The sequence below is a fragment of the Patiria miniata genome, unplaced genomic scaffold (assembly GCF_015706575.1).
Source record: "Patiria miniata isolate m_02_andy unplaced genomic scaffold, ASM1570657v1 HiC_scaffold_19, whole genome shotgun sequence".
In the NCBI taxonomy this organism is placed as follows: Eukaryota; Metazoa; Echinodermata; class Asteroidea; order Valvatida; family Asterinidae; genus Patiria; species Patiria miniata.
In genome coordinates, this window is record NW_024037057.1 from 13,424,133 (window position 1) to 13,444,635 (window position 20,503).

Consider the following 20,503-nt stretch of genomic DNA (forward strand, 5'->3'; position numbering starts at 1 on the left):
TCCATAATACAACGACTTTTATAAAACAATGTAACGGAGTGGAATATTAAATACTATTAACTCACATATACATGTAGATAAGAAAGAAAGAATAATAAATCGATAGGCAAAGAATCAAATGGCAAACAGAAATACAAGAAGAAAATACTTTGTAAATGAGACAATCATGCACTGGTGAACAAATAAAAAAATCCTAAATAAATCTACACATGTTGAAGTAAATGAGTAACACAAACGCAATTACCAAGTGACAAATAAATCATTCTGAGCATAAGTAAAATTAAAATATAATAATAGATTAATTGACACGAATCAGTACAAATCAATACATGAATACCTTTACAAAGAAACAATATATAAACCATTCAGCTGATATAAGGCAGTGGTGCTCGGCACAGCTAGAGCGTATGGGTGAGAGGAAACAGGGAGCCTGGTTGCATGTTTAAACGCCCTGACATGGAGGAACCAAATCAAACAAACTGGTGGAACAATTTCCATGGAAATATATGTAGAACAGACTGAAGGTGGCTACTGACCTATGGTGAGAAAGGTGCTGTAATGATGAGCACAAATCTTCACCAAACAAAATTAACGATTCGCTTCAGCTTAACTATTGTTTGGACCTTGTCTCCCACTGGCATTAATTTTATACCCTCTTCTCGAATGTGGAAGATTCAAGATGAAAAGTGCAAGTCGAGACAGTTGTTGAATTTCCATAACTTTTAAATTATTCCCCTGTTTAACAAGCATTAACAATATAACCAAGTACCCATACAATTTGAGTTTACTTTCGAACTAGAGCGATTGGCAAATGACCTGACAAAAGTAAAAATGCGTGTCTCTTCAACTGCTTTCTTTCAGTTCCACATTGTCCATCATTGATGACCTGTCTTCAATCACTTAATTGGTAATGAGTCTGTTTGATAAGAAAAATGAACTCCCAAGAACAAAAACGTAGGATATCGATTTGATTTGATTTGATTCGAGTCGAGTCGAGTCGAGTCGAGTCGAGTCAAGTCGAGTCGATTGGACTGGACTGGACTGGACTTGATTGGACTGGACTCGAGTCGAGTCAAATTTGCATAATTTGCATAAATCGTAAATACCTGCAGTTTAACTATAGGATATATTTAAACAAAAAAAAATAAACGTAATGCGCCTATCAAAAGGTCATGTGAGCCTTACTTCCGGTGTTACTAGAAGTGTTCGTTTTTGATCGCAATCATCATATGTCATTGATCATCAATCAGATGGGGTTGAGACCTTATATGAGCAGGAAACGACATTCCAATATACAAATATTGCATTAACAGTACTTTATTGCATTAACATTACCGTAGAGTCTATTGTTATAATGTTATGACGTCATGAATATTTAATTTTGCAATCTTATAGCCATCATTTCTAAGCAGTATGATAAGCTTTGATACTGATTTCACATTGCATCATACTAAAAGTGTGCTTGCTGAAATGTCAAGAACATGTGACCCTTACTTCCGGTCTTAACGGAAGTGCAATTATTAAGATTATAATATACATTTTAAAAGTGAGAGTGTTTTGGAAAAATCACAAAATCATTTTGTGCCGTCCAATAGATAATGAAATTATTTTGGGAACAGCTGTGTGGTTGTCCTGTTCTAGTTTTTCACTTGCTCTTTGTTATTTTCTCTCACCTTATCCCGCCAATTTGACGTTTACAAATTGCGCCAAACTGACGTTTGCTATCCACGCGATGAGCAAACTTTGCTGAATTGTTCGTCTGAAACTGGACAATGATTAATGCTCGATAAATAAAATGGACAAATTACTGCTGTTCTGCACTTTTGTGTCCCATTTAACCTCATGTTCAAGTCTCAGTTTGCCATTTTAAGGGCATTTCGGTGCATTTAAGTTGTTATGTTAATGCGAATTGTTACAGCTATTTCAGCACCACAATTTGCTTACATTTTTGATATTTTGCTGTGCTAAATTTCCTTTTCTTTAATGATTTAGTGTTGTTTTGGTACATAAAAGTAAGCCAATGAGCTAAATTTCTCAAAAATGTTTTCAATGAGCAAATTTTGGTTTCACTATCTTCTGATTGGTCCATTACATACATATCTAGTGCATTGTTCTTCACAAAACAAACCTTAGATAGGCTTTACGTCTTGTGATAAATGTCCCTTCCTCACTTCAGTTATCTAAAAAGTAAAATGAGAAGAAGTGAAAAACGCTCACTGAGATTCGAGCTTGGTCACATGATTAGAAGTCAGGACTACTTCCAACCAGTCCACAAATCAAATGCCAATCGTAGGTGATTTAAAAGATCATCATTCTTTGTTATATAATTTATTCTCTAAAGCCCTGGACATCATGGACATGCATAAAGCAGAGAGAGAGCGCCCTCTTTTAATATTGTCGGATCTCGTTTTCGAAGAAAAACAAATCGCGGCGGTCGGCGCGGCCATGATTGTGCTTATAGTCTGAGCAGCTGGCTTCTGCATGTATCAAAAGTACCGAGTTGTGTCAATATTGTTTTGTTTATCGTTTTAGAGGCAAATCGGTTGAACTTGATCACTTAAGTGCTGCGAACAAATTACAGGTTTTGTCTAAGAAACATTATAAGCACATGTTCTATGAATTTTGATGTCAAAATAACGTTAGTTGCACAGTGCTCGTAGTACACACAACACGCGTACGTTTCACTCCCATAAAACGGGCGGTATTGATAAGTTATCTATAGGTGCGGCGGGAACTTGACTGCGCCCTCGGAAACCATACGAAATCGGCCCTGGCAACCATGCACTACCCTTGTTAGATGCCAAATTTAACTGGTTTTTTTTTACGCGCGTAATTTAAAGAAATATTTAGTAAACTTAAAAAACAGACATTGTATTATAAGCAAGCCCTAAAAAATGCAATGGCTAGAAATTCATTGCGGGGAAAAAATGCCTGTGGTGATTTTTCCCTTGTATGTAATGTGGTTGCTGAGGTGCCAAAAAATTATGACTTTCACTCGTTCATGTGTTATTTTTAGAACCGATTTCTAGAATTTGTTTTGAGGTTTTCACAGGGCAATAAAATACTGAATATAAAACACCACGAGGCGATATGTTACATACAATAGATTTCTTTTCGCTAAATTTGTTTTGTTTTGATGAACAACGAAGGGGCGCACGCGGAAGGCCGATTTTACTACTTTGTTTACTTACATCAACACCTTTCAGTCAATGGAGCTGTCTATGTTGCCATCTATCATTGACCCCTGCTTGTTTTCACCCTAGAGTTCATTCACCGGGGGCCGAATTTTACAAATAATGGTCTCTCCCAACTGCCATTCACTTGTGCACAACAACTTTAGTGCATACCAGTAGTTGAGGGGGACTTCCTGACACAATTTGACCTTGGGCATAGAAATATGTAAAGGTCACATAAATATGTAAATATGTAAATATGTAGATATAAATATGAATTAATGGGGTTATGAAATTCCGGGCACAGTTTGACCTAATGAATGGATGGGATGAATAGGGAATAGGTGTGGGTATAAAGAACCGGGTACAGTTTGACCAATTCTATGGGAAAGATTGCATAAGGTATGGAAAAAAATATATATATATTTTTATGGTACATTTTGGATCTTAGCCCGAATATGAGTTTCATACGTTAGTCCCTGTGAACGACCAGCTGGTCGGATCTTTAATCCCCCAACAATAGACGGGAGAGGGCGCGTGCCAAGTCAGCCCACTAGTATTGTTACGAAGTTAATGCGATCGATACAAAAAGTAATTGGATTTCCGAATGCTCGAAAGCAGAAAGCAGCGATAGATGGCAAAAATGAACTTTGCGTTGATCAGACTGAAACGAGTACGATTGTCTATTTGAAGAATTATTTAAAGTCATTTTTATTGGGTTTATGGGTATTGTGCATCGTTGCGTTTTCCAAGGTATGAACAAACACTCACCGCAGCATACTTGCAGGGTACAGCCTGTGTCGGCCATGGGGGTATATGATAAATCCACGATCCATAATCCATGCATCTGTACGGAGACCGGTGGTCGATCACCCCTCGATGATCGCACCGATCCTGGAGCAAATAAATAACTCCGTCCGTGCGCCTATATTCCTCTTGTTAATCGATACAATACCAATGGCACTCTTCTACACTGCCACCAGAATCATCCAAGTAAAAATATATGTCTGTGCGCAGTGATCGTAGAAAAGGGAAGGTTTTGGCATCAGCCAGAGCAAATGCTAGTATACATGCACACTACTGTATACACGCCGTCCGATCAGATAGCGCTCAAGTTTTCTTAATCCGTGACGGCTAAATTATCGATTAGGCTCTATAGTCTGCAGAGGCGCGTACAATAAGGAATGGATTCAGTGGTTTAAAGCCATAACAAAACGTGCGGGTATGTGGTTTTCAAGGGAACTACGGCCTGGAAAGTGCCCGATTAAGTGTATAGGAATAACACAACCATCATTGTGCATTTTGTAATATTTCGTACTAGAACGACCCCAAAAACCAAGCTATAGCCTATCCATAGTTAAAAATTCAGTCGTAACGTAGTAAAAATGGTGCCCCTTTAACGCTGTCTGTATAGGAATGCACCTAACCCTAGTTGTACCTCCGTGCCGGATTTGTTTACAAAATCGAGGATGACTGGGTTTTATCTACGACCATTTTACGGGGGTTATTTAGAGGGCGTGTTCAAGCAATAATTTTATGACCGAGAGTAGGCTTTTCCAATTGATAAGACAACAAAAACAAAGAAAAATACAACTGCAGAAAGTACATACGATATGACATTATTGCTTTATTGACGTCATTTTTCAGTAAAACATCATTCTACTCTTTTCCGTGCTCATCCTGCTCTTTTCCCTGCTCATCCTGCTCTTTTCCCTGCTCATCCTGCTCTTTTCCCTGCTCATCCTGCTCTTTTCCCTGCTCATCCTGCTCTTTTCCCTGCTCATCCTGCTCTTTACCCTGCTCATTCTGCTCTTTACCCTGCTCATCCTGCTCTTTTCCCTGCTCATCCTGCTCTTTTCCCTGCTCATCCTGCTCTTTTCCCTGCTCATCCTGCTCTTTTTCCTGCTCATCCTGCTCTTTACCCTGCTCATCCTGCTCTTTTCCCTGCTCATCCTGCTCTTTACCCTGCTCATCCTGCTCTTTACCCTGCTCATCCTGCTCTTTTCCCTGCTCATCCTGCTCTTTTCCCTGCTCATCCTGCTCTTTTTCCTGCTCATCCTGCTCTTTTCCCTGCTCATCCTGCTCTTTTCCCTGCTCATCCTGCTCTTTTCCCTGCTCATCCTGCTCTTTACCCTGCTCATCCTGCTCTTTTCCCTGCTCATCCTGCTCTTTACCCTGCTCATCCTGCTCTTTTCCCTGCTCATCCTGCTCTTTTCCCTGCTCATCCTGCTCTTTTCCCTGCTCATCCTGCTCTTTTCCCTGCTCATCCTGCTCTTTTCCTTGCTCATCCCGCTCTATGCCGTAGAGTAGGATGAGCAGGGAAAAGAGCAGGATGAGCAGGGAAAAGAGCAGGATGAGCAGGGAAAAGAGCAGGATGAGCAGGGTAAAGAGCAGGATGAGCAGGGAAAAGAGCAGGATGAGCAGGGTAAAGAGCAGGATGAGCAGGGAAAAGAGCAGGATGAGCAGGGAAAAGAGCAGGATGAGCAGGGAAAAGAGCAGGATGAGCAGGGAGCAGGATGAGCAGGGAAAAGAGCAGGATGAGCAGGGAAAAGAGCAGGATGAGTAGGGTAAAGAGCAGGATGAGCAGGGTAAAGAGCAGGATGAGCAGGGTAAAGAGCAGGATGAGCAGGGAAAAGAGCAGGATGAGCAGGGAAAAGAGCAGGATGAGCAGGGAAAAGAGCAGGATGAGCAGGGAAAAGAGCAGGATGAGCAGGGAAAAGAGCAGGATGAGCAGGGAAAAGAGCAGGATGAGCAGGGAAAAGAGCAGGATGAGCAGGGAAAAGAGCAGGATGAGCAGGGAAAAGAGCAGAATGAGCAGGGTAAAGAGCAGGATGAGCAGGGTAAAGAGCAGGATGAGCAGGAAAAGAGCAGGATGAGCAGGGAAAAGAGCAGGATGAGCAGGGAAAAGAGCAGGATGAGCAGGGAAAAGAGCAGGATGAGCAGGGAAAAGAGCAGGATGAGCAGGGTAAAGAGCAGGATGAGCAGGGTAAAGAGCAGGATGAGCAGGGTAAAGAGCAGGATGAGCAGGGAAAAGAGCAGGATTAGCAGGGAAAAGAGCAGGATGAGCAGGGAAAAGAGCAGGATGAGCAGGGTAAAGAGCAGGATGAGCAGGGAAAAGAGCAGGATGAGCAGGGAAAAGAGCAGGATGAGCAGGGAAAAGAGCAGGATGAGCAGGGAAAAGAGCAGGATGAGCAGGGAAAAGAGCAGGATGAGCAGGGAGCAGGATGAGCAGGGAAAAGAGCAGGATGAGCAGGGAAAAGAGCAGGATGAGCAGGGAAAAGAGCAGGATGAGCAGGGAAAAGAGCAGGATGAGCAGGGAAAAGAGCAGGATGAGCAGGGTAAAGAGCAGGATGAGCAGGGTAAAGAGCAGGATGAGCAGGGTAAAGAGCAGGATGAGCAGGGAAAAGAGCAGGATGAGCAGGGAAAAGAGCAGGATGAGCAGGGAAAAGAGCAGGATGAGCAGGGTAAAGAGCAGGATGAGCAGGGTAAAGAGCAGGATGAGCAGGGAAAAGAGCAGGATGAGCAGGGTAAAGAGCAGGATGAGCAGGGTAAAGAGCAGGATGAGCAGGGAAAAGAGCAGGATGAGCAGGGAAAAGAGCAGGATGAGCACGGAAAAGAGTTGAATGATGTTTTACTGAAAAATGACGTCAATAAAGCAATAATGTCATATCGTATGTACTTTCTGCAGTTGTATTTTTCTTTGTTTGTGTTGTCTTATCAATTGGAAAAGCCTACTCTCAGTCATAAAATTATTGCTTGAACACGCCCTCTAAATAACCCCCGTAAAATGGTCATAGATAAAACCCAGTCATCCTCGATTTTGTAAACAAATCCGGCACGGAGGTACAACTAGGGTTCGGTGCATTCCTATACAGACAGCGTTAAAGGGGCACCATTTTTACTACGTTACGACTGAATTTTTAACTATGGATAGGCTATAGCTTGGTTTTTGGGGTCGTTCTAGTACGAAATATTACAAAATGCACAATGATGGTTGTGTTATTCCTATACACTTAATCGGGCACTTTCCAGGCCGTAGTTCCCTTGAAAACCACATACCCGCACGTTTTGTTATGGCTTTAAACCACTGAATCCATTCCTTATTGTACGCGCCTCTGCAGACTATAGAGCCTAATCGATAATTTAGCCGTCACGGATTAAGAAAACTTGAGCGCTATCTGATCGGACGGCGTGTATACAGTAGTGTGCATGTATACTAGCATTTGCTCTGGCTGATGCCAAAACCTTCCCTTTTCTACGATCACTGCGCACAGACATATATTTTTACTTGGATGATTCTGGTGGCAGTGTAGAAGAGTGCCATTGGTATTGTATCGATTAACAAGAGGAATATAGGCGCACGGACGGAGTTATTTATTTGCTCCAGGATCGGTGCGATCATCGAGGGGTGATCGACCACCGGTCTCCGTACAGATGCATGGATTATGGATCGTGGATTTATCATATACCCCCATGGCCGACACAGGCTGTACCCTGCAAGTATGCTGCGGTGAGTGTTTGTTTATACCTTGGAAAACGCAACGTTGCACAATACCCATAAACCCAATAAAAATGACTTTAAATAATTCTTCAAATAGACAATCGTACTCGTTTCAGTCTGATCAACGCAAAGTTCATTTTGGCCATCTATCGCTGCTTTCTGCTTTCGAGCATTCGGAAATCCAATTACTTTTTGTATCGATCGCATTAACTTCGTAACAATACTAGTGGGCTGACTTGGCACGCGCCCTCTCCCGTCTATTGTTGGGGGATTAAAGATCCGACCAGCTGGTCGTTCACAGGGACTAACGTATGAAACTCATATTCGGGCTAAGATCCAAAATGTACCATAAAAATATATATATATTTTTTTCCATACCTTATGCAATCTTTCCCATAGAATTGGTCAAACTGTACCCGGTTCTTTATACCCACACCTATTCCCTATTCATCCCATCCATTCATTAGGTCAAACTGTGCCCGGAATTTCATAACCCCATTAATTCATATTTATATCTACATATTTACATATTTACATATTTATGTGACCTTTACATATTTCTATGCCCAAGGTCAAATTGTGTCAGGAAGTCCCCCTCAACTACTCATACCTCTATGGTAAAATGGTACTGTGCCCACTTCTTATCTCTATAACTGTCAATCATCCTTTGTCTGGCCTTTGGACTCTCTGTAAACAACATCTGGAGTCAATCCTGACCCAGAAAAACTCAGGGTTATTTAGGGTAATTACAACCTCGTCCCCAGTGCTTACTTTATTTCCAACGTTGTTTCCAATAGTAAACCCTGGATAGGAAACTTCCTTCCTGCATCCTGATTCGATACCGCAATTGGCTAGAAATTGGTTTTTATCGTGTACTTGGTGTTGTTATTCAAAACGTGCAGTACGTGTTTTCGCGATCATTCGTCCACGCCTTCTCGAAAATATTAATTGCCTTTCCAGTTTGTTAATATTAATATGAAATGTGATACTGCATGTTGTCTCGTTAAGATCGTAACAGTTTAATTATAATAAAATCATGTTTTCGTAACTCACGCCATGCTCGCGCTGCGACGAATTGATTCTGTTTTTACCCCAGACACCGCATACAAAAACAAACGCAAATGTAACGCACAGGCAGGCACCAGACTACTCCTAATTTGCATACGTGTTCAAAAATCTTGCACATGCAAATGATCCAATACCAGGGTGAGAGAGCAGGTAGTGGTGGGCGCGTACTGCTAGACACCCTGGGGACGAGGTTGGGGTAATTATAGGTGGCCTGGTTTTCACCCTGTGGCTGTTTTGTGTCGGTGCTTGTATTACAGTGCTTAGGCCGACTTCAATCTGTTTATGGCTGTTTGGTGAATGAATTGGGGTCCGCTCATAAGTCCGACGCCTCATAGGTCCGACGCCGCAAAGCTCCGACGCCTCGTAACTCAGTAAGTCTGACAAATTCAAACGCCTCATTTTTTTCCGTTGTCGGACTCATGAGGGGTCGGACCTATGAGGCGGAATAAATAAATGTTCGACGCTTAGGCCGACTTCAATCTGTTTATGGCTGTTTGGTGAATGAATTGGGGTCCGCTCATAAGTCCGACGCCTCATAGGTCCGACGCCGCAAAGCTCCGACGCCTCGTAACTCAGTAAGTCTGACAAATTCAAACGCCTCATTTTTTTTCCGTTGTCGGACTCATGAGGCGTCGAACCTATGAGGCGTCGTACTTATGATACGGCCCCAATGAATTGGGGCCAGGGAACTTCTATTCATCTGTTCAGACCATTAGAAAACGATTTGCACCCCCAAACAAAGTTTATTACCCCCAAATATGAAACGCCTCTCGCGTGCGCCCCTAGGCTTATCCGCGCAAAAAAGACCGTGCCTCGCAGGGTTAAAAACCCGACTCAACAGTATTGTGTTAGTGCTGTTTAAGTGCTCACGAAACATGGGACCAGACCTCAACAAACCTGACTGATTTTCCGAGATGTTACGTACTCAATGTTTTTTTGAGAGCAGATTTTTGACAATATTCAAACTCGGTCAATCAAGGGATAAAAAAAATCTAGAGAAAATGTGTTCACAAATATGATTACTTGACGATCCCCTTCTACCGTCATGTATAAGTATGAATGTTTGGGAACCCTCTGAAATTATGTTTTGTCGCAAATAAAATGGTAATGCATGCAGTCATAATGTCTATGCGTTATGCATGCAGTATGCATTAAAAATACAGCGCGAACAGCGACCTCACGCGGCCACTGTTTTTATGCAAATCAGTTGGACCCAATATAGCGCCTTGGTTCAATCGTCCATTAGAGGTTTTGGGGGTGGTGCTCATTATGTTAATAGCCTTAGCCGACCTTAAATGTCGTTTTATTATAGGTCGATCGTTGCGGGGAAACTTGCTTAGTAAAACGTGGCACCGTACATAATCCATACATGTACACGTACACGTTAGGTGTCTCTGCACACGGCACCAATGCACATAAACTGTGGTTCCTGTCACGTCCGCAAAAGGCGAATAGCTAGCTGCAAACAATTTGATGACGTCCGGATTGACCAAGGTGTGATTGGACACTCCACATATTAGCCCCGCCTACACTTATCTGTATTCGCATACGAGGTCGTGCGCTAGAAATCCAGCGCAAAATAAAGAAAAACATAAGCTTTTGCCGACGATTGAACCAAGGCGCGATATTGGGTCCAACTAATTTGCTTAGAAATGGTGGCCGCATGAGGTCGCTGTTCGCGCTATATTTTTAATGCACTGCATAATGCATGGCCCTATAGCGCGAGGATATCGTTTACGCGCCACGGCCGGGATGAATGTTTTGTTTTGTTTGTTTGTTGTGTTCAGGAATCCCTCGTTTCATTTACAAAAAAAGTACAACGTCATCACAATAATTTAAGAAAAGATTGAGGATTGATCAAAGAAAGAAACGTCATTTCTCATTGCAAAATTTCTCTTTAATAGATGAATGTTGTTCGTTATGAGGGAAATATGAATTAATTATTATAAACTCATTTCTTTTGCAGAAAGTTTTCGGAGACGAAATATGAACTGCATACGTTCTTCAATAGCGTTCGTGATCATCCTACAAATCTGTGTCGTCTTCGTATTTATATGTAAGTCGATCGTTCGTGGTGCATGTGGTGTTCGGTATCCCTCCATCCGCCTTTCCGAACAGATCGAGATTTGGTCGATAAACCAACCTAAAACCACCCACATGTCACCTGCGCTTTGCTTGCGCCACGACGGAACCGTCGGCATCAGTCACGCTCAGGTCACTGAAAAATATTGTGGTTATCGTGTAACAAGCGGCATCTGGCCACAGAACAATCTCAACATGCTCATGTCACACGACAGGACGAAGATTCACAATGAATTTAAATGCTCCTGGTGAGCGCGCACGACGTCGTAAATTCACACGAGTCGAGTGCGATTGATTCTCGCCTGTCCGGAACACTTTCCGTCACTGCGCAGAAGTTGAAATTTTTCTTCTCTTGCGACTGTTGATATTTTTTTGTTGAGCGCCAAGTAATGCCAATCGTCTTAATGTAGTCGTTGATGCACTCAGGACGCAAGAAAATCGGCAACTGAAATGTTCCCGACAGGCGTGGATCAGGCTCAGCTTGATCCTGAAAAGTCAGTCATTGACTGTTCTGTGTCGTCCCAAGGTAGACCTGATCAAGGCTCTATAGAGGAGGGAGTTAGGCGGTATAGCCCTCCCCCTTTGGCCGCAACAAACAGGAAGATCATGCAATAAAAAAACAGTAGGAAATGCCTGCTACCCCTCCCCTCCCCCCAACAGCTACCCCCTTCAGGCAAAGCAGGATCGCCAACGCCCCTTTAGCCCCCCCCCCCAAAAAAATGTGCATGCGCGGATTCATCACGATGATACAGAGCGATGTTTTCTCACATGAAAGCTCAACTGCCGTTGTCCCATTGACAAGCTAAAATGAAATGACAATCGTGCATGTTTAGAGGTTACTCTCTGAATTCCATTTTCTGTACACTTTTAAAGATGAAGAGTGTTTCCTTTGCTCTTGTGTTACTCAGATTACTCGTTATTACGCCATACCACCACGTTTCACGATGACAGTAACGATGATAGGAGAACGGCACATGCCACGGTGAGCGCTATGCAACTGGAAACATTCTCAATCAGGACGCTGCCACCACCAAATCAAACTGCCGTCATCAGGGGGAAGATTTCTGGTTGCACCTTGGCTGATACTGAGAAGAAACCCGGTGTTGTGCTACTGCTGAACACCAACACCGCCTTCATGGATATGGCACTGAATCTGTTGGAGAGTATCAAGCGGACCGGTGTCTGCCTGAACACCACAATCATCGCAGAGGAGAAGAACGCCTACCTGGCTCTGCTCAGTGCTACCAAGGGCGACCCAGTGATAACCGTGCTGAAATCGGCCGAGGGAGAAGCCTCATCGAAAAAGCTCCGCATTTTCACCCCAGAATACAACCGCCTTGTGAACAGACGCCACAAGTACATCCTGTCCCTGTTGCAACATGGATTCGAGGTTTTCTTCACGGACGTGGATACCTTCTGGTTCCAGGATCCTTTCTCGTATTTCCAAGGGGACTTTGACATGTCTCTTGTGGATGAGCGCTCCCCTTACCCGACCAGACTGCAGAATAGGTCCTTGCACTGCGCCGGCTTGGGCTACTTCAAGCCAACAAACAAGACCATCATGTTTGTCAAGAAGTGGGCGGAAATACTGGCGGATCCGAAGCACAGGGGATCCGACCAGAACATCCTGAATGACCAGCTGCACAAGGACCAGCCGGTACGCGTTGACGTCAGACCCTTGCCCGTCAAGCATTTCCCACACGCTAATGTGTTTTGGCAACCGAAGTGGAGGAGGGAAAACAACGACACGGTAATAATGCACAATGTGGGATATAAGGTACGTGGCCACGACGCAAAAGTGGCCAAGTTCAAGGAAAACAACATGTGGCTTGTCAACGTCACTGAACCCAACCGCGGTACTAGCTGCATAAAAATTGGTCATCAGAACCTGTACACCTTTAAGAATGCTTTGGGAATAACATACGTAGTAATTCCACTGATTACTTCGAGGACAATTTTTTTCACCATTTATTGACCACTACTGCTGAGTTAATTGAATCTCTGAGCTGATGCCTTAAACTACAATGAAAAAATATATATTTATGGACTTGCGTTACTCGAACTCAAAATGAATACACATCTAACTGAAACAACCAATCCCCATTTGGGTTCAGGAGTCCTTAATATTTTATTTAAAATTGAACACATTGTATATTATTTATAGTTTATATTTAATTTAGTATTTGCAGTTTTATGTAAATTAATAAATACATTGCAAGAAAATGTTCATTGAAATCTTTAGATTGTTTCCATGGCAATATTAAATTTTTCAAAGTAAAGTATAGTTGCCATAAAATATTAACCAGTAATACTACTTCCCACTCAGATACAAAATGTTTGGGATGTAAGTAGATACATACATATAGTTTCCTTTTACTTTCCCGACAATTAAAAAACTTCCTTTGAAGAACCAGAAAAATCACAATATTAATATTACATATTTAAATATGTGACCCGTGTTGTAATTTAGGCCACGAAAAATGGGACGGGGAAACTGCTTCTAGATTGTTTCTTGTTTATTTGTCGAATCTGTGAATTGGAGAAGAGTAGAAAATATGCGTACTGAGTTATCTTCATCCAAGAACAGAATGACTAAGTTAATTACTAAGTTTATACACAAATACTACAATTAAATAGAGAAACAGGTAGCAAGTTATTATTTACAAACTTAGTTAAATACTAAATCATCTCAGCGTAACATCGTCTTGAAAATGCAATTCTAAGCTACAAAATACAGAATACTGTTGAAAGGAAAATGTAGCTAAACCTATGGTATTATCAAACGGTATTACAAGTAAACTTTTAAAGGAGAAAACAAAATAAATTGGTCATACCTGTGAATTGGAGAAGAGTAGAAAATATGCGTACTGAGTTATCTTCATCCAAGAACAGAATAACGCTCAAAGCGCGCGAAATTCAAAATGAAAATAGAGGGCGCTTTGTCAAATTAAAATAACAAAAGAAGTAGCTACAGTTGGGTGATCTACGTCAACGAAATAAATGAATATGTAAACATGGGATAAACCAAAAATCAAGGGGGGTGGCGAAATATCGCTTACGTTTTAAAGCAACCGTGACATTCTCCTCCCTTTTGCTGAAATGTCGTCCTCGACATTTGAAAGACATCTATTTACAAAAAAACCAATTAACAGTAAATAATGAGACTAAATTAATACACATTGTGGTCCTTAAAAAGTAGGCATTGTACCCGATTAAAACGTACAATTAGAATACTCAAATATAAACATTACTTAACCGGGCCCTGGTCTCGTAACGAAATTATAAAGAGTATGCAATATTCCTTAACAAACGAATATAAACATTCATCAAATCACCACAATTAATTATACCAAAAAATCCAAAATTGTACTTAGAATACGCTAAGATTATATCTACACGTCATAGCTACTTCACGTAGAAAAACATACGTTCTACATACAAAATCCATACTAATAATGAAAATATAATTAATTCAGGGGAACATATAGAACAGTGTATGCGATTAGTTATTGTGATAGAATTCGTAAGGCAACTTTGTTCCTGGTAGCTGCCATTTCAGGGCTTTTCCATCTTGCCAACAGTCTTCTCCCCGCCGCCAGCTTGAGCTGATAAGCCTCCGATGACACTCGATGTCGTTTTGTTTGACCGAGTTTGGTGTTTCCAAACCTGTTTATGGGTTTGGTGTTTCTCTTAGGCCTGGAATTTACTGGACTGGGGTTGGGCTGAAGAGTTATTTCTTCCTCGTTGTATCTGTTCAATGATGGCGGCTGTTCCAGTATTTCCGTTGCAGTGTCCGGGGACGAAAAACTGGATTGTGTTGGCTGATGCACATTTTGTTCGCCTTCTGACTGGATCTTTGAGTTGGGTGATAGTGCTTCAGGGAGAGCCTGTGTAGAGCTAGGTTGATCGTCATCTGTACTGGTGTTCAGTACCGAGAAGTAGACAATGTCAGTTTCTTCATCACTGGATTTTTCATTTGTCTGTTCTTCCATTTCTTCGTTGATTTGACTTGCTTTCTTCTCAGGTGTCTGTATGATTTCTTTGTCAGATGTCTCCTGTACTTCCTTCTCAGTTTTGGCTTCTTCCTGTGGAATGTCAACTGGCAAGAACATACATGGTGTCAACAGATTTCGATGTAAGGTCCGTTGTTTACCATCGTTCAAGGAGCAGACAACATATACCGGCAGATTGGGTCGTTTGGATATCACGACATAGGGATGGGGTTCCCACCTGTCGGCAAGTTTTTGTGTTCCGATGATGTGTTTGTGTTGTACTAACACACGGTCACCGGGAAGAAGAGGAGCAGGTTTCGTACCTCTGTCGTATAGCCGCTTTTGCTTTGTTTGTTCCCTAGAAGTGTAGTCCTTCGCCCTCTCGTACGCAGACATGAGTCCTTCACGAAACGTTTCTACAAATTCGTCATAGGTAGGAGGCGTGTCTGTGTTGTTCTTGAGACCGAACATGAGATCTATGGGTAGGTTGGGGTGCCTTCCAAACATGAGGTAGAATGGTGCAAAGCCAGTTGAGTCATGTCGGGTTGCGTTGTACGCGTGTGCCATCTGTCCGACATACTCTTTCCAGTTCTTCTTCTTGTCTGGGTCCATGGCGCCTAACATGTTGAGCAGGGTGTGGTTAAACCTTTCTGTTTGGCCATTTCCTTGTGGATGGTAGGGTGTTGTGTGACTTTTCTTAATCCCGGAGACTTGACAGAGTTCTTTGATGAGGTTACTTTCGAAGTTTCTGCCTTGGTCTGCGTGGAGTCGGACGGGGAACCCGTAGTGTTGGATGAAGTTCTTCCAGAGTATTTTGGCGACTGTGCCAGCTTTCTGATCTAATGTTGGAAAGGCTGGAGCATATTTTGTAAAGTGGTCAGTTACCACCAGTATATTCTCAAAGCCTCCTTTAGATCTTTCGAGCTTCAGAAAGTCGATGCATACAAGCTCTAGGGGTTCGCTTGTGGTGATGCTTACGAGTGGTACTCTGGTTCGTGTTGGTTGGGTCTTACGAAGACAACATCTTTTGCATTCGAGGCAGTACTGTTTGATGTCCTGGTACATTTTTGGCCAGAAGAATCTATTTCTCACCATGTCGAGAGTTCTCTCAAACCCAAGATGTCCGATTTCGTCGTGGAGTCCATGCATTGCGGTTTGTCTGTACTTCTTGGGAAGAACTAACTGATATGATGTTTTCCCATCAGTGGCTGTTCTTTTTCGATGTAGAATGCCATCTCGCAGACAAAGTCTGTCCCACTGTCTGATGAGGAGTACACTTTCTTTTGGCTCACGTCGTCTCTCACGCTGGTCAGGTTTCTTGTCTTGGTCGAAGTAGAAAAGAACTCTGGACAAGACTGGATCATCCCGTTGAGCTACAGCAACTTCTTGTTTTGAGATCCTTGGTAGTTCATCTGCGTTACTTTGGAGCTTGATGGATTGATCCGACTTTTTAACTTGTCGAATGGTGACCTGACATTGTATAGTAGACGGATCAATGTAGGGTTGTGACTCTGTAGGATGTCCGCAGCAAAGGGCTAGGACGTCATCTGAATTGACGGTTACAGCCTCTTTCTGGAACGATGGAGATGTTCTGGTGGTTTGCAAGTGAGGACGTCTTGACAGTGCGTCGGCGGCGGCGTTGTCTTTTCCTGGTTTGTACTTAATGGTGAAATTGAATTGAGAAAGAGCTGCCACCCATCTCTGACCAGTCGCGTCTAGCTTTGCTGAGGTTGTGATGTAGAGGAGAGGGTTGTTATCAGTGAGTGCAGTGAAGGTGTTTCCTATCAGGTATTCACGGAATTTGTCGGTGATCGCCCATTTCAGAGCCAAGAATTCGAGCTTGTGAGCAGGATACCTCGACTCTGACGGAGACAAACTTCTACTTGCGAATGCCACAACACGCTCTTTTCCGCCTTGCATCTGACTCAGTACTGCTCCTAAACCAACACCGGAAGCGTCGGTCTGTAGGATGAAAGGCAGAGAATAATCAGCATAGGCCAGGATGGGAGCTGACGTCATGTGCTGCTTGAGCGTATCCATTGCTTGTTGACACTCCTCTGTCCATATAAAGGGAGGTGGAGGGGTAGTCTGTCTTCTTTTCCCTTTCTTCCTACGTCGCGGATCCCCTGAAGTCAGCTTGAATAGTGGGGCGACGATGTCGGAGTAACCCTTTATGAACCGGCGGTAATAGCCTGTGAATCCCAAAAATCGCTGTACATCTTTGCGGTTGAGGGGTGTTGGCCAATCAGATACCTTTGATGTCTTCTCTGTATCCGTAGCGATTCCTTCAGATGAGACTATATGACCAAGATACTTGACTTCTGTCTTGAGTAGATCACATTTTGACGGTTTGAGCTTAAGACCGTGTTGCCTCAAACAGGAGAAGACGTTTCCAAGGCGCTCGATGTGTTGCTCAAAGGTATTCGAAAAGACTATAATATCATCAAGGTACAACAGCACTGAAGAGTAGTTGAGGTCGCCTAGACAGGTCATCATGAGACGCTGGAAGGTAGCCGGTGCGTTTTGAAGGCCGAAGGGCATTCTGTTACACTCGAAAAGCCCCATCGGAGTGGTGAACGCTGTCTTGTGTTTATCGTGTTCCTCCATCTCTACCTGCCAATAACCAGATGTTAGGTCTAGCGTGCTGAACAGGGTTGCCTTGCCGAGGGCGTCCAGTGCTTCATCTATCCGAGGTAAGGGATACGCATCTCGTACGGTTTTGCTGTTAAGCTGGCGATAATCGACGCAGATACGAAGAGACCCATCTTTCTTGTGAACTATTACCATGGGCGAGGCATATGGACTGCTGCTCTTTCGAATCGCTCCTGTTTCTACCATGCTTTTCAGATGTTCCTTGACTGCGTCATACTGTGAAGGCGGTATACGTCGATGTGGTATTCGGAAGGGTTGGTTGTCGATCAGGGGGATATTATGCTTAATGGTCGAAGTACAGCCGAAGTCGAGTGAACTTGATGAGAAGACATCAGAATACCTCTGAAGAAGATCCTGCAGCTGCTTCTTTTGGGATTCACTCTCTAGGGCCGCTTTTGACAAATCTAGGGATGAGATGACATCATGCGATTCTGAGGACTCGGTGATGGTTCTGACTTGTCCTTTTTGTATGTCACTTCCAATTGGACGACTTTGTTGGTGCTCATGCTCAGTCGGAGGGGTAGTGTGCCAATTCTCAGGACAGATGAAAGCTGTGCAAGTTTGGTGTTCCGCTTGATAATAATTGGCTTTGCGGATATGTTGCACAATCTCACTGGAACATGACGGTTGGGTCCAACATCTGCAATGAGGTTGCCGACCTTTAGGCATGACGTAGAGCTTTGAGGGAAGCCTTCTACTATGGTGGTATATGGAAGGTTTCCAGGAATACGTGGTGCCTCACAGATCACGTCTACTTCTTTTCCCGATGGAATTGTGCGTGAGAATCGGCCTACATATTTGGCGTAACCGATTGCGCCTTGATGATCACCTGGTTCTGCGGTAGCAGTGTTGAGATATGCCGTGTGCCATGCCATACTTTCCGCTTTGATCTCTTGCAAGTAGTGACTTCCCCTGGCTATGTGTTGATCTCTTTTTGACGCGGTTATGACGTTAGTGCCCATCAATACAGGTACTCTTCTCCTATACGTATCGGAAGGGACCACAAATGTAGGGACTTCTTCGTAGGTAATACCCATGATTATGAAGGAGACCGGGATGACCCCGAGATAGGACACCTTCTGACCACTTGCTCCTTCTATGGTTACGTCAGCTGCTTCGAGTTGTATGCTCTGTAGTTTAGGGTGTGCCTTCCACAACTCTTCCGTGATTGATGTTATTTGGGAACCGGAGTCAATGAGTGCCAGGTGTTTTTCTCCATCGACTTCGACGAGATCCTCATTGTTGGGTCCAATGAGTTGTTGATGATCTTGGCGTATCAGAGATGACTGCTCCGCTGAATTTGAAGGTCTACTTATTGGGCTTGGGGATTCTGGCCCTCTAACGGCTTGCCCGTCGGCCGTTGGGCCTGGTAGTTTAAATGGACGTTTCTGCAGCCCCTTGCAATATGGCCCTCTTGTCCACACTTATGACAGGTGAAGGTCCGGTGGCTATCTTGTGAGTGATGTGGATCTCTCTTCGGTTTGGTGGATAGTTGTTCAACCTTCTGGGCCAGCTGTCGTACGGTGAGGACAAGATCTTGTAGAACATCGTGATCTGTCATCTGTGGTTGATGCTGGGGTTGACTCTTGTTAAGTTGCTGATTAATGGTGTTGGGGGCAGGGTTGCTTGTGTTTTGAGACTGTCGTTCAACAGGTCGGACTTGGGTAGATCTCTGCGATTGCGGTTTAACATCGGGTTTGGCGGTCGCGTTGAGTCTAGATTCTCTCTCTAGTTGTCTGACTTCTACTTGCAGCTGCCTGTAAGTCATCTGTCGTGGCCTCATTGGTGCAATTCGCTGAGTGACTCTTTCATCATGGACACCACGCATGAACTGTTGTGTAAGCATATGGTTTCTGTTAGGAAAAGGTCTTCCTTTACCCATTCGTTCTTCTACTGTTCGGAGTGTGGCTTCTAGTTCTACGGCATAGATGCTAGCTGGCTCGTTGGGATTCCTCATTCGTTCATAGAAGTTGGCCAGTGGGTCACCGGTCATCGCAGTTTCACTAAACTGTGATATAAGTTCGGCGAAGGCGTGGCTTGCTGTGTGTTGCTCTGGTGGTAAGTTGAGAACAAGTTTTCGTGCTGCACCTCCAAGGTAACGTACAATGGTTGAGAATTGCATCGCTGTCGGCATCGATGTACTGTCTAGAAGATATTTGGCATCCCTCACCCAGTCATCGATGGAAATGGTTGACCCTTCACGTCCAGAGAAAACAGGAACGCTCTTCAGCTGGTGGGATGGCAAAAGCTGTAGTTTAGGTGAAGGAGAATCTCGTGTATCCAAATGATGCAGATCATTGGGTGAATATCTTGGATATGCCCGAGATGTTGTGCTTCCTCTTAGTGATGATCCAGTTGGGACAACGGGAGTAGACAGACCCTGTTGTGGTTGAGGTGAATGTTGGCGAGGAAAGCTTTGGTTGATTCGTTGCTCTAGATTATTCAATTCGGAGAGGAACTGGTTCGCCATCGGCTGTAGATTCTCTGTTTCTGGAGGTGTTCGTCGCGGTAGGTGGAATCGGCGATCTTCCCGTGGCTGAGGACTAAGTACCGGAGGGTTGCGATGTGCTGGATGAGAAGTAGGATGACCTTGAATAGTAGTTGGTGTTGGAAAGATTTCTTCCTCTGACACAATTCTCCTCGAAGTGGCCATCTTGGTGGGCAAGATGGAAAGGGGCGATGTAGACGGGAGAAATAGAAAAGGTCTAGTATTGGATATGGGGAGGAAAAGGCAGGATTGACCCCAAAAAATGCAGCAGAGAAATATCAGAGACAGCATTGGAATGAACAAAAACTTAGAGATAACACAATGGAGAGTGGGAATTAATACGATACACAAGCAAAATCGAAATCAACAACAAGGATATAAATCAGTACTTATAAGCAAACAGACAATCAAGTGCTAATAATATCAACTGTATGCAATCAATCAATCGTTTCAATCAAGAATAACAAATCATCATCAATTCAATAATGCGGGGAAAACGATGCAAACAAACAAAATATCAATCACAATATTCACAAAAAGTGCTTAA

At 43.3% G+C, this 20,503-nt stretch overlaps 1 protein-coding gene across 1 annotated transcript; it reads left to right on the forward strand.

The window, feature by feature from the left end:
- Positions 1–11,274: 11,274 nt before the first annotated feature.
- Positions 11,275–12,799, forward strand: LOC119725450 (UDP-D-xylose:L-fucose alpha-1,3-D-xylosyltransferase 1-like). Its single transcript, XM_038196858.1, has 2 exons — positions 11,275–11,350; positions 11,733–12,799. The coding sequence occupies exons 1-2, from the start codon at positions 11,275–11,277 to the stop codon at positions 12,797–12,799; spliced, it is 1,143 nt and encodes a 380-aa protein (XP_038052786.1).
- The last annotated feature ends 7,704 nt before the right edge of the window (positions 12,800–20,503 follow it).

What these genes read in the sequence shown, in the direction of transcription:
- LOC119725450 (XM_038196858.1), top strand. Translation starts at nt 11,275, where the DNA reads ATGTTCCCGACAGGCGTGGATCAGGCTCAGCTTGATCCTGAAAAGTCA. An exon ending in CTGTTCTGTGTCGTCCCAAG is followed by an intron (nt 11,351 to 11,732) that starts GTAGACCTGATC and finishes TGTGTTACTCAG; the next exon opens with ATTACTCGTTATTACGCCAT.